This window comes from Anticarsia gemmatalis, chromosome 4 (genome assembly GCF_050436995.1).
Source record: "Anticarsia gemmatalis isolate Benzon Research Colony breed Stoneville strain chromosome 4, ilAntGemm2 primary, whole genome shotgun sequence".
Classification (NCBI taxonomy): domain Eukaryota; kingdom Metazoa; phylum Arthropoda; class Insecta; order Lepidoptera; family Erebidae; genus Anticarsia; species Anticarsia gemmatalis.
Genome location: NC_134748.1, coordinates 7,822,172 through 7,835,127, shown reverse-complemented (window position 1 = coordinate 7,835,127; position 12,956 = coordinate 7,822,172). Strand labels below are relative to the sequence as shown.

The 12,956-nt window shown below is 45.2% G+C and overlaps 1 protein-coding gene across 5 annotated transcripts in view; it reads right to left on the bottom strand.

Moving 5' to 3' along the window:
• Positions 1-599: 599 nt before the first annotated feature.
• The window catches only part of Eip75B (Ecdysone-induced protein 75B), an 89,435-nt gene continuing 77,078 nt past the window's right edge, over positions 600-12,956 (bottom strand). For 4 of the 5 annotated variants that reach the window (XM_076113517.1, XM_076113518.1, XM_076113520.1 and 1 more), the window contains exons 2-5: positions 11,439-11,527; positions 6,078-6,222; positions 2,559-2,794; positions 600-2,448 (exon numbers count right to left, since the gene is read on the bottom strand). In XM_076113517.1, the coding sequence (XP_075969632.1) occupies positions 937-2,448; positions 2,559-2,794; positions 6,078-6,222; positions 11,439-11,527 (1,982 nt within the window). In that variant the 3' untranslated portion in view covers positions 600-936. Of the gene's footprint in view, positions 2,449-2,558; positions 2,795-3,904; positions 4,354-6,077; positions 6,223-11,438; positions 11,528-12,956 lie in introns of those variants that run through there. The other variant, XM_076113521.1, reaches the window with a different exon arrangement.

The following is a 12,956-nucleotide window of genomic DNA, read 5'->3' as shown; positions in this document are numbered from 1 at the left end:
TCAGATGTGGAAGCGGAAGTGTGGCTGCGGTGTGCGGCGCCGTGTCCCCTCCACGAGTTCGACGACCGCTCCGTGCCCTTCCGTTTTTTAAGGCATAAGTGTATGTTTTTAGTATTCGTAATTTGGCAACATGCTCGTAATAATGTTTGAATGCAATCTTTGATTCTTCGAGCATCTTAGTGAAATAGCATTGTGCTTTTGAATGTGATAAAAATAATTATTATCATATCATATTGATATATATTAATTTTATTCCTCAGTGTAGCAATGTTTTTGACTAGTTATTGCTTATTGTGTAGTGTTATAATGTTGTTAAGGAGTCTCCTCAACGTTTTTTATTTGAAGATATGAAATATAAAAATATTCAACTTCTGAAGTCTAAACTGAAGTCGAAACTTATATGCTTTTATGAATACTGGAATAAGTGCCTGAATCTGTGTTCTTCTACTTTTAACAAACTGATTTACTTAAGAATATTTTAACCTTCAGATCAGAAGATACTTGTAGCCACATGCATTGTGTTGTTCACTGTGGTACGTACTTCTCTATCGGTGGTACTTTAACTGAGTGTCGAAGGGTCTAGGAATGAAATGCATAGGTAATTTTTACAAGATTCTTTTATTTTAGTTCGACAACCTGTCATTATATTAACAAACAAATGACTGAGCACGCTCACATACGCACATACAATACACACACAAACACACCGCGACCGGCGCTGCATTGCATTTATAAATTACACTTATATAGTCTTAAATTATTTTTCAGTCTATTGCGCTCTCCTCGTCCGGCGCCGGCCACGCACTCACGCGTCCTAATCAAATTATCACATATAATATATTAAAACGATCTGCGAACGATTACTATTAACTAGTTTATTTAATTTAAAGTAGGTCGGGGTGGGGTGGCGGAGACAAGTGGCTCCGCGGGCCGGTCTCACGCCTCTAACATCTGCGGCATGAAGGAGCGCGGCGGCGACGGAGACTTCTTGGAGAGGTTCAGCGGCGCGTCCGCGTCCGACACGTCCACCTGCAGCGCCATGACGGGCGCCGGCGCCGGCGACGCGCCGCGGTAGCACGCCAGCAGCGCGCCCGCGCGCATGGGGCACTCGCCCGCCTCGCCGCGCCGCATGTACTGCTGGATGATGTCCGTGCGCTTCAGCTGCTCCGGCGTCATGCGCGGGCCCTCCATCAGGCTCTTGGCCAGCACCGAGTGCGTGGACGAGAGCGACGCCCGCAGCGGGCGCGGCGAGTGCGCGGGGTGCGCGGGGCTCGCGGGGTGCGGGTGCTGCGGGACCGCGGAGGGCGTGGGCCTCACCGGCCGCGCTTCCGCCTCGCCCGTGTCGCGACGCATCGCGCGGAACTTCTTGTGTGGCTTGTAAGCCTCGTCCATCAGCGAGGTGGTGTGGTACAGAGGGGGCGCTTCCAGCACGCGTTTGAGCACGGGCATGTCGTCGGCCGATGCTGGGGGCCGCCTGTCGTCGGAGTGCTCTTCCAGTGAGGAACGGGGGCTCGAACAGCCGGAACCGGGCCCGACTATCCTCTCGTGCTTCTCGTTTCCTGACTCGATACCGGAGTCTGTAGGTGAATCTAGTTTGCGGTAGCGAGGTGGCGGGCGGACTGGTGTGACAGTGAGTCCGTTGTGCGCCAGGTGTGCCACACCGAGGGCTTCCTCGTCGACGGAGCCTCGTGAGTCGAGTCGCCTGCGGCCCGCTAGGGTAGCGGCCAGCAGGGGGGTACCACAATCACCGAGGGCCTCGCCGGATTCGCTGCTCGACACGGACCCGATTGGGCTTCGTGCCGACTCGTCTACGACGGAATCAGCCCATGAGACACCCTCCTCGTCGTTCCACATTTGCTGCCGTAGTAATTCTTTGTGTTCAGTACGAAAAACAACCAGTTTCTCGGTATGGAGTGTGCTAAGAGTGCGAAGATCAGGAAGGGTGTCCATTAGTTCCCTAAGAAATCCTGGTCGGTCAGGTCTGTTCTGAGCGACCACTGTTTGTAAGCACGCTTTAAGTCGTGCGTGCATTCTTTCCACCAACTCCACATTGCGGAGGCCAGGCCTATCCGGTGTGATGAGCACTATAGCACAGAAGAGACCGATCTCCGCATCTGTTAGGTTCATTGAGTTCATACGTTCCGCGAATTTGAATGTTGAATCCACGAGGAACCTCGCATTGGCGCCACTTTGGATAGAGTCCCGTTTCATGACTTGGCCATTTAGGCAAATTATACTATTGAGTGGCGCATCAAACATACAGATTAACCGCACAAATAACGCATCAAACAGTCCACTTTTGAGCAGCGTGAATTTGTCATCTTGTGTGAGCAGCTGGAAGCCAGGAATGAGTCCAGCGAAGTCTATCACGCCACGAATTACGTGCGCAAATCGCTGAGAAAATTCTTTCTCAGATTGTAGCTCTGGTGCCGGGTTTAGGGGACAAGCCTATAACAATAGAGAAAAGACGTTATTTTTTGCCTGACAAAATACCCACTAGTATCGTGGATTTAGTTACTTGTCTACAATATGTAAATATTTTTTCAAATCACACTTACCAGAGTTGGTTGTGAGTAGGTGGGACAATCGCGAGCGCGTGCACGCATGGCGGCGACGCGATCCCGCGTGAACTCGCAGGTGTCGAGGTGAGCGCGGACTACTCGCGCCAACAACCGGGGGGCATCGTCTAACTCTGCCGCGGCCGCCTGCTCGTTCGCTCGCGATGTCGACGATTGTTGCATCGCCGCAAGGATGCGCGCTTTTTCGCGCTTTGGAACACGTCCGAATCGCACGGCTGCAACAAAAGAAAACAAACTTTAATATATGCATAAACCGTCAAAAGAACCGCCTGGGCTCGAATTATAAAGCGGACACAATAAAGTGGCAACTAACAACGGGAATGTTGTGCAAGGTCGTGACTAAACATACGGCGGGCTGCAGCTGTCGCTAAGTGCGCGCGTGTGCGGGTGCATGGCTCGCCATGTGCACGCGCAGCTGACGGCGAGAGGGTAGAGTTCATCGGCCGTCGCATCGCTCGACCCACCCTTGTCTGGCGCGGCGTTTCGCTCAATGCGTCGCGGTTAAGTGAACTAGTTCGAATGACGAGTGACAAAGCGCGAACTGCGAGGTCACGCTAAAAAGTGTTACGACTTTCTCGCGCTAGGCACGCCGTGGACCAAAATGTAGTATGCGCCGGGGGCGGTGCGGCGCTTGCGGCGTTCATACGCGCGCCTCGGTGAAAGTGTTTGCGTGCACGCCGCACGGTTGAAAACGAAAGCGGAGAGCGCCCTCTCGCCATTTCTCCTGACTTTCGCTGCTCGATGTGGGGCGCACCAGATGCACGATCCCATTGTTCACAACCGGCAAACGATTTTTTTTTATTGTAATTATTGCCTTTGTGTAATGTATGGTTGAACGAGTCTGTTTTTATTTATATTCCGGATTTGTACGATTCATTTGTGTGAGCTCCATCAAGTATTGCTTTTACTTTAAGACCGAAACTTTTTTGTATCCTAATAAGATTTTACCTCCTATACGCGTATAATTATGCCAATAGTGAAACAACAAGTAATTTACGAATATGTACCTACATTGTTTAAACCAAAACTTTTACCGTGATCTACCGTATTAGATCTTCGTGTAATACGACTAAGTATTGTTGTAATATTTAGTTTAAATAGTCAAACATCATATAAATATTTATGTCAAACAATAGAAGTTGTTTTTTCGTATCATTATCTATGACGTATAGGTTATCATTGAACTCTACTTGGTGCTACGATGTCGTAGCAGGCTGCTACGAAACAATGTTCATAGTTAAATATAAGACGAAATTTAAATATATTTATTTATTATATCGTAAAATATTCCCGTTACAACAGTATAAATAAAAAAAAATACATACGTGCATTGTGATATTTCACAACACCGTTGAGGATTCCTTTGAGGATTGGTAAATCTTCTCCCATGTCGGATACCATTACAGTTTATCACTAGTAACTAGTTCACAGCCTAAGGCCACAGATAACTTAGAAGAATTGGTAACTTTATGTTAAGTTAATGACTAATTTAAATTTATACACCAAGTAAAGTGTCACATATCACACGAAGAATAATAAATAATTTTCACAATCACTGTAATCCAATGTGTAGATGTAGTAATAATCCAATGCAAGTATAATGTGGGCACACCGCGATGTAGTCAGCGGCAAACACTGGAGCTACCACCGTGAGCTAGTCTCGCGTTCTCGTACCGAACTGCGGAGCGACTTAATAACATAGCGATAGCAATGAGGGCTGACGACCGGTGCGCGGGCCGGACTCCCTCGCACTGCGCCGCGGCGCGCGCCGCGCCAACCTTGAACTTGACGCGGGGAGTGCGACGGCGCGCGGGGAGGGGCGCCGTCAATAAACTCCGCGCAGGCCCCTGCCCCCGCGCGCGCGCCTCACCCCCCACTCGCCCTGACAGCCCCTCTCCGGTACTTGCGCCACCTACCGCTTGAGCCTTGCCGACTTGACGTGACATGGGAATATTACGGTCGCTTTCCAAATTTAAACTTACCCAATAAAGTATAAACAGGTCGTAATATTAATAATGTTTTCTTTTATTGGGGTAAATATTGCATATTGAGCGATTATTTTTTTGTCTCTGATGACACCTATCCACTTTTTTTTTCATATAATTAACGGAACGTACTTTTTAATAATAAATAAATTTAAATTTTCAACGGTACTCATACTTATTATTTTGAAAACCTAATTATAAGTATATTCCAAAAAAATATTACAAAGTATATAAAAAGATTCCAAAATACTATACTGCTTTTTTATCAATTGGTAGCAGTTCACAGTTACGCACAGTGGCGCTAGTGGCGGTGTGAGTTTTACGCGCGCCATCTGTTATCGAGTAGCCGAACTACACATGAACTGTCTGGATAGTTAACAATATTATTGTTACTTTATAGTTTGATTTTTTCATCGAACTAGGGTGAACAACTAATTGTGACAATATGTGCATTTTTACGACTTCAGTTTTTCCTTTTCATTCGGTGGTTAAAAATCGTCATTATCTAGTATCATATTATTTATTCATATAATATTATATTGCCAATTATAGTTTTTAATATACAGGCAATAAATCCAAACTTAATATTTTGAAAGATGCGAACAATAACTTGCCCGTGATATATTTTGAAGAAAACCTATTACATACATAGATACCAAAGAGAAGATCTAATACCGCAAAATGTGAACTATGTGCATTGCATTGATTATTACATGTCATCATACACTTAGGGAAAATACACGAGGTCATCGAACTTCATTACGAAAGTGAAAATATAAATTTCACTCTCACGCTTACGAAACGCGCCTTTCTCTGCTTTCACCGCGCGGCTCGACGCTCAGCGGGCGGCGAGTAGCGCCGGTGCCGCAAACGAGTGTCGCAACGAGCGGAGCGGGGCGGCGCTGTATAGCGCGGGCGTCGACCCGCTTAGCGTGCGCTCACCCGCGCTTGCATAACCGACCTCCCACACCGCGGACTGTGCTCCCCTCCGCGCGCCCGAGCCCCGCGCGCCCCGCACGCCCCGCGCCTCGTGCCCTGCGCGCCCGCTGCGCGAAATAGGATCTGTGATGCGAACAGCACGCGCGCGTCGCACGCCCGCGCGCTCGTGCTCTAGCGCGGCCCACTTGGCGCGCCCGACCTTCCCGTGCTAATTGCGTATGCATATTGCAACCCAGCGTATGCGTACCGACATGTCACTACGTAATACATTACTATTATAATATCACATAACTCTATTGCAAGATTTTGTACTAAAACTATACCATGAAAATGTAATATGCTTTACAAATACACCACACATCATACATTTACATGATATTTATTGAAATTATTATCACAGAAAAACTCAGCAAATAACTTTTTAAGTAAAAATTGCTTTGATACAGTAAACAATCTTATTTTTATATTGGAAAATTCTTTACATACAACTTGTATTTTTTAAATAAAATTTATATACAAAAGTCAGTTGCTTGTTTTTTCGTCATTTGAAATTGTAAACAAAACTAAAACTCACCATCTCTGCTCATGCCCACTGCGATGCATTTTTTCAATCGGCAGTACTGGCACCGATTTCTGTTGATCCTAAGGATGGAGCACTGTTGGTTTTTCGTGCAGGGTCTGTACTGAATCTTCTGTTGTATGGATCGGCGGAAGAAACCCTGCGGATCACAGCGGCAGTTAGAGTCTCGTTCGGTGTCGGAGCCGTCGTCACTGGAGCAGCCCGAGTCGCTGGACTCGCGACGCGCCTCCAGCATGCTCACCAGCACCGAGTGCCTCTCGCGCAACTCAGCGCCCGCGCCCGAGCCAACGCTCGCGCTCGCGCCGCACGACATCTCACGCACCATTCACTACCACTGAATGCCCACTAGCACCACCACTCTCCTCGTTAACAGTGACGCGACGCGTACGTGCAATAAGGCTTTCGCGCACTGCACCGACGCGGATGGCGGCCGACAGCGGACTGTGCGGGCGCTGCGTCGCGCGGCGCACAGTTACCCGCGCGACCTACTTGCCGGCCGCCGACCCACCCGAGAAAGTGAGAGTGCCCCCGGCCCCCTCGCGCGCTCCTAACGGTCCACGCCGCTCTAGAATGCGTCGCCGCCGCTGCACCGGTGCGCCGGATATAGGCCGGGCGCATCCCGGTGGCGTCGCGGCGCGCGGCCGTTCACCCCGGGTCGTCGACCGTTCGATTGCACAACCGCGGAGGTTCCCCCGCACGCCCCCCCCTCGCCCGGGAGCCCAGCTCCAGCCCGCTCGGGTCGACGACCGACTCTACGCCCGGTGACGTCAAGCATGCGTCACGGCCTACCTCAATGCGCGCGCGCTCCCCTAGGGGCTGCACTGATCCAATTTAATTAATGGATCGTTACACCACAGTGCATCTCGTAAAGTTTTTGTTTGCCCGTTTTTCAATCACGTGCAATATATAAAGAATTGTCAATTAGAAGCGATTATGTTAATATTTAATTTTATAATATCTATTTGACCCAAAATAATAATACGCACTAGGGCACGTTTTCATTGTAAATTACTGTTTTATTAAAATATGCGATTTCGTCAATAAAAAGGTACCTACTAATACAATAAAGACAATGCATAACTATTTCTTACAAAATCATTCATTTCAAAATTTTATGTTGTGTTTCGAAGTGTGTTATATTATGATTATATTGCACTTGAAATAATTTGTTAACGATTCGAATAATTAGATGGCGCTCTAGTTTACAAGTTTCTCGTAATGAGTGATGGTTGTAAGCGCAGGCGGAGGCTGCGGCGGGCGGCGGGCGGGCAACGCGGTGTTCGGGTCGGTGGCCTAATTTTGCGCTGCCATCGATCCATTGTGCGCTGTGCGAGTGGCCCATAATTGGTCGCAGCTCGGGCAGTGACCGGCCGCGCGGTCGTTGACCCGCTGCCGCGAAAACAAAACCTTCCTCGTCCGTCTTACCGCACTACACTTAGCGAATACGGCTCTACATACGCGTACGAAAAATATCTACTACTTTGTAATGTAATGGACCGTGTAACGACTTCACCAAAATCTATTAACTCGTAAACAAAATTGTCGACACGGTTACCGAAGCACTATTACTGCAACTCAGTTATCTACGGCTCGTATGCATTCATATCTCACTAGAACTTCTTTCTTTTGAATTAAATAATCTAATTGTGCCAACGACCGCTAAGTAATTAACACGGTGACTCCCTTTCTGGTTTAAAAAAATACTCATTCTATTTGTGTTCAGTACTCACTGAATTCCACAATATCGTAAGTAGTTCAATTATTTTAGGTCATTTCGATAATGTAATGACTCAATTGTTATGTATAAGTATGTATACCGATACTTATTAGAACATGTACTACATATTGGTAGTATTGATGCCATTGTTTATTTAAATGTTTGCTTTTACCTCGTTATAGTGCGAGCCCTATACGAGCGGGGGTTTCAACTACATCACTGCTAAGTATAAAATAAGTAATATTATAAGCCGGTAACGTAAAATGACAACAGTTTCAAGCTTACCTACTCTTAGCACGGTCCTTGCCTTTGTGTCGGAGAATACTATGTGCTTTGATGCTTTCCTGGTCTTTGAGACAACTGGATGCAACTTTGCAACATTCTTATATGTTGTTAACAATTAGTTATTTCACGCGCAAGTTTTATTGTACACTCGAATCAAGAGAATGCTGTAATATTGTAAATGGGTGGTTGTGGAGGTCGCGCGAAGTGTTATAGTGACAAAGGCGGCGAGGGCGGGCGCGCGAGGAGTTGCTGCCGCTCACCGGCGGCGGTGACGACGGCTAACGGTGCCGCGGACAACGACTCCGTTAACACCGGCTCAAGCTAAAAACATGCTGACGCATGGCATCGCTATATTTCCGAGGAAGCGACCGCGCCGAGTCGCGGCTTACAGTTCGCTTTACGTGCCCGTCCATCCACTGATGTTTACTTGATAACGCACGTCTCTGACTCACGTCATTGTGATTCATTTCCCGTTCGTGTACGTATCGCGCTTTTATTCTTGGTAACTAACGTAACTCCGATAGGTAATACGCTGGCCCCATTAAGCAACATGCCCATATGAAATGTTCAAGTTGAGGTAAGACGGTGCCGAGATGACTCAGCCTCACCAGGAAAATAAGCTTAAATTAACGCAAATCGTTCGAGGAAAATATAATAATAACTGTATAAGCCTGCATTTATTTTATCAACTTGTTTATAGCATAAAATTTGTTTACTTCGTAAAAAAACAACAGCTCTGTTGTTAGTAAATATACGTGAAGTGTTGTTTTCTCGGTAAACATAATTGACATCATAATTAGACACTTCAACATGCCTTAGCTGAGACGTGTTGTTTGACGATGTAAATATTGTTATTTATTATTATTCTATAATTACCGTTAAGTTAACACTGTTCATTATTGGAGTGCTTTTTCCAAACTTTTTCGAAATGGAGTCAAGTTCGACTCACACGTATATGCCCAAAAGGAAATCATAAAGGCAAACGTAACAGTGAGCGCGCGATGTTCTCAATAAATAATATGACCGCTCGGGGATCAACGAACTTTTGAGCTGACAGTTCAAAAATAATGTGGGTTACGTTCACGTAGCGCGTACATTCGATGCCCGTAAAAGTTGTTTACGGCGAGGAGAGGCGGTGCGAATGTGTGCAGCGCCGGGCGCGCGATGCTAGCTAGCGAGGTCGACGCCCGCTCGCCCTACACCGCAGAATTGGTGCCGAAAAAATAAGCGACCCACAACGCACGGAAATTATGTCGGCCAACTTTGAGAACAAAGAAGTCGGTGAGTTGTTCGTTGACGTAGCAACTGTACGTTCTGAATTTACTTCACTGTCGAATTTATTACGATTGAAGATAAAACTCTGATATCCAATATTTATTTAATTATTAACAGAATGTAATGCTCACTATTTATACTTAACATTTTTTTGATCGCTATACATTGAAATTAAAGTCGTAATCGTAATAAACTGATTAGAGGGAATCTGTGAGCATTAATAATGTTTTTAATTATTATATATAGTAATAATATTGGGTTCGTTGACATCGATGCGTACGGTCGAATACCCCGCACCTCATATCGTTATAAAAATTACACGCTCACTCGTCATTCATTCAAGTGGTTTCCGTACGTAGCCGCAGCGCGTAGAGGCGGCAGCACCGTCGTAAAATGCGACAGCGACATCTAGCGGCGAGTAGCCGAATCGCTATAGGAGTTTCGTAATTACGCCGCGCTATTGGTTAGTGGCGCTATTTCATAACTTATGAAGATAATTTAAATTCAGCAGCGATCGTACTGTTTTTCGTTACTTTTAATACACAAAATAATAATTTTAAACTTTTGTTAATAACATGGCATTCCGAAGAGAAGTGCATCAGACGAGGGGTCGTTCTCGTTTGGAAGCAATCAATTGTAGTTAGGTCTGAGAATGGACTCGTTGAACGTTGCACAATGCAGCAGACATCCGCGGCCCCGAAGGACACGCTTTGTCCCACAGACTGGCCGACCCGAACTTGTAACGAACAAACCAGTTTACACTACACTTGCACTTCTATTGCTGTCTGCTTCCTCGCTTTCATACATATAAATCTGACCTCCATTTATAATTTACTATACTATCGATGAACTTGCAAATGACTTCGTCAGTAAGCAAGGGAAACTGTCGTTGTTAATAAAATAATATGCATGAGGAAGTAATTAATTTCGACTTCAAATGCTCTTGAACGTTCACCGGTCACGTAATTGTCTGCTTTCTCTAACCTTTAGCGTTAGAACGTGATAATAACGTTTCTCTCAAATCGTCAGCATTCTAACGAATAACAATAAATTGTCGATTCGATATTTTTGTCATTTCTAAGACATACCTAGTCGATCGTTTTTATATTAATATTTTTAACTGGTACAACAAGTGGAGCGTAAATTGTTATAGCTTGAAACATATGGGACGCGAGGAGCAGCAGCCACTCTAAGCAGGATGTTTCCATGCGTCTCGGGTAGTTCACGTTGAAGGGACGTCGCGTCGCGTCGCCGGGTCGTGGGCTTAAGGAGTCATCAAGTGCATACGAGAACGTACGACAAGTAATAAAGATTGTACATTACGTGAATTTATGTGGATGTCTTTTTCTGATTACAGTTTATTTACTGAATAATTATGAAGATAACTTAAGGTCTTACGTCCGTACTTACTATTTGTAGTTTTTCTTTTTAGTTTAAGTTGATTGCTTAAAGAACAGACGATGTGGGTATAACTTTATCAAAGTTTGAAAGGCAACAGCCGGTTCCCATGTCATTGTTCCGGGACAGGTATTAAAAATAAAATGTTTAGAATTGGGGTTTGACCGGCGACCGACCCGCCCGAGGAGAGCAGGTACCAACCCGTTGACCCAAAAACCATTCTTAGCAGGACAAGTTCACACGATATTTTTTACTGATTGTTTTCTTTCTTTAGCGGTGAAGTCGACGCGAATCAAATTATAAATTTTGTAAGTGAATAATAAGGTCATCTGGTTGGGCTTTGTGCGACGATTGCACAGAGATTGTGTTCCGCGTGTCGCGACCTTGTGATCGTTGTAGTGAGTCGCACCTGCCTGCACGCGACTGTCGCGAGACTTAGCGTCGCGCCCGACGCGGTTCACCCGCACATACACTTCCTGCTTCAAATACCCGCATGCGTGCCTCAATTAAGCGCATTTATATATTACAAGACGTGATCCAGACGGACGTTTCCTACTTCGCGTACATATTTCAGTTCGAGCGGTGGTGGTAGTGGTGGGCTCGATGACGATTACGGTGCTGGTGAGCATTTAGATAACGGCATTTATATACTAGTTACTGCAATAAGATTTCATATTTACCTTGCAGCCTTCGCAGGAATGCACGCCGTAGTGAAATCCACTAGCTTTATCGCCACATACGCGGCACAGCACTGTAGTGCCGTCAAACTCTGTAACAAACAAATAAGCACTTATAGAAATCTGTGTACGTAATTAGCGATAAATTGTATGTAGGTACGTTTGAAAGATTACGGTGTTAGTTAACTCGTGGCAAACATCCTGAGTTGTGTTAGACGGCGGTGTGTGTATCAAACATCGCGGCGGGCACACGTGACCTTGCGCCCACAACTCCCGCACGTTTGTCATCAACACGTTAATAAACTCACGATGTTATCATTTAAGCAATTAAGCATTTGCCATCCAACGCCGACGATTCCTTAGCCAACTAGTCAATGATACAGACAATTATTGCTGTCTCCATATAACATAAATACATCTCAAAGACAGCTGTGCTGTAACAATCTTTGCATGTAACGTAGAGCTCAAATCGATTATTAAACATGTTTTATTGTTCTATATTAACCTCCGCCTCTCCCTAATCATTATTGCAATTATTATATATAACGTATTTAATGATCCGTGCGTAGTAAATCAAACATTTGTCTATTACTCGCTGAGTAAATGTTAAGATGTAACATGTGCATAAAAATGTATATTATCAGTGAGTGTGCACGTGACGCGTGATCGCGTGATTTTTAGCTCAGCTTTCATTGTAACTCATAACATTAGCTCACGATAACACATTTTGTAAGCATTTTCACTTCGTCCTGATTACTAGGAAAAACGTATGACATTCTGGTACATGGTTCTATTCAAATATTACGTTATGTGCTCGTGCATTAAATAATTATATTTGTGCACTACGTTTTAGGACTCGTAATGCTGATAAAAGTGTGATAAAGACAAACACATATATCGTATTGCAACGTATAATAATGCGCGTTCAAGGTGACACTAAATGGATATTTTAGAAAGTTTTATCACTTATGAACAAGTCAATGACCCTTCTTCGTAACAAACAACAGTGTTACACGATAATAATAGAACTAAACAATCGTATTTTTTTGCAGAAACATTAAACAATATTTGAGGAAACTAAATACATAAATCGTTTAAATTTACCTTTAAGTCTAAAGTTACACGTTCCAACATTGTTATCCAATAAGTTAATCGAAGAGGTAATTAATGCGCAACTGTTATCGTAGAGTAAATATAGTTAGAGATTTCATAATGAACAAAGCAATAATAATAGTTGGTACATATAGGTCAGTGATATGAGTCGCGGGGCGCAACCAGCGCAACAACAGGTGTCAGTGGCGGCCGGGACGCACACGGCCGGAGCGCGGCCAGAGTGCGGCTCCGCGCGACCAGGAACTGGTTCAGCCGGCGCCCCGGACTGCTCTCACTTTCCTCTTCCAGTCATTTGTTTATTTGTTAAGGGAGCGGGCCCGACGGGCCTTTTGGAAGAAACTTTCTATTTCTGGCGTGCACCACTCGCCTCGGGTCGACGTTCGGCGCCGTCGCTTTCTATAGTTGTTA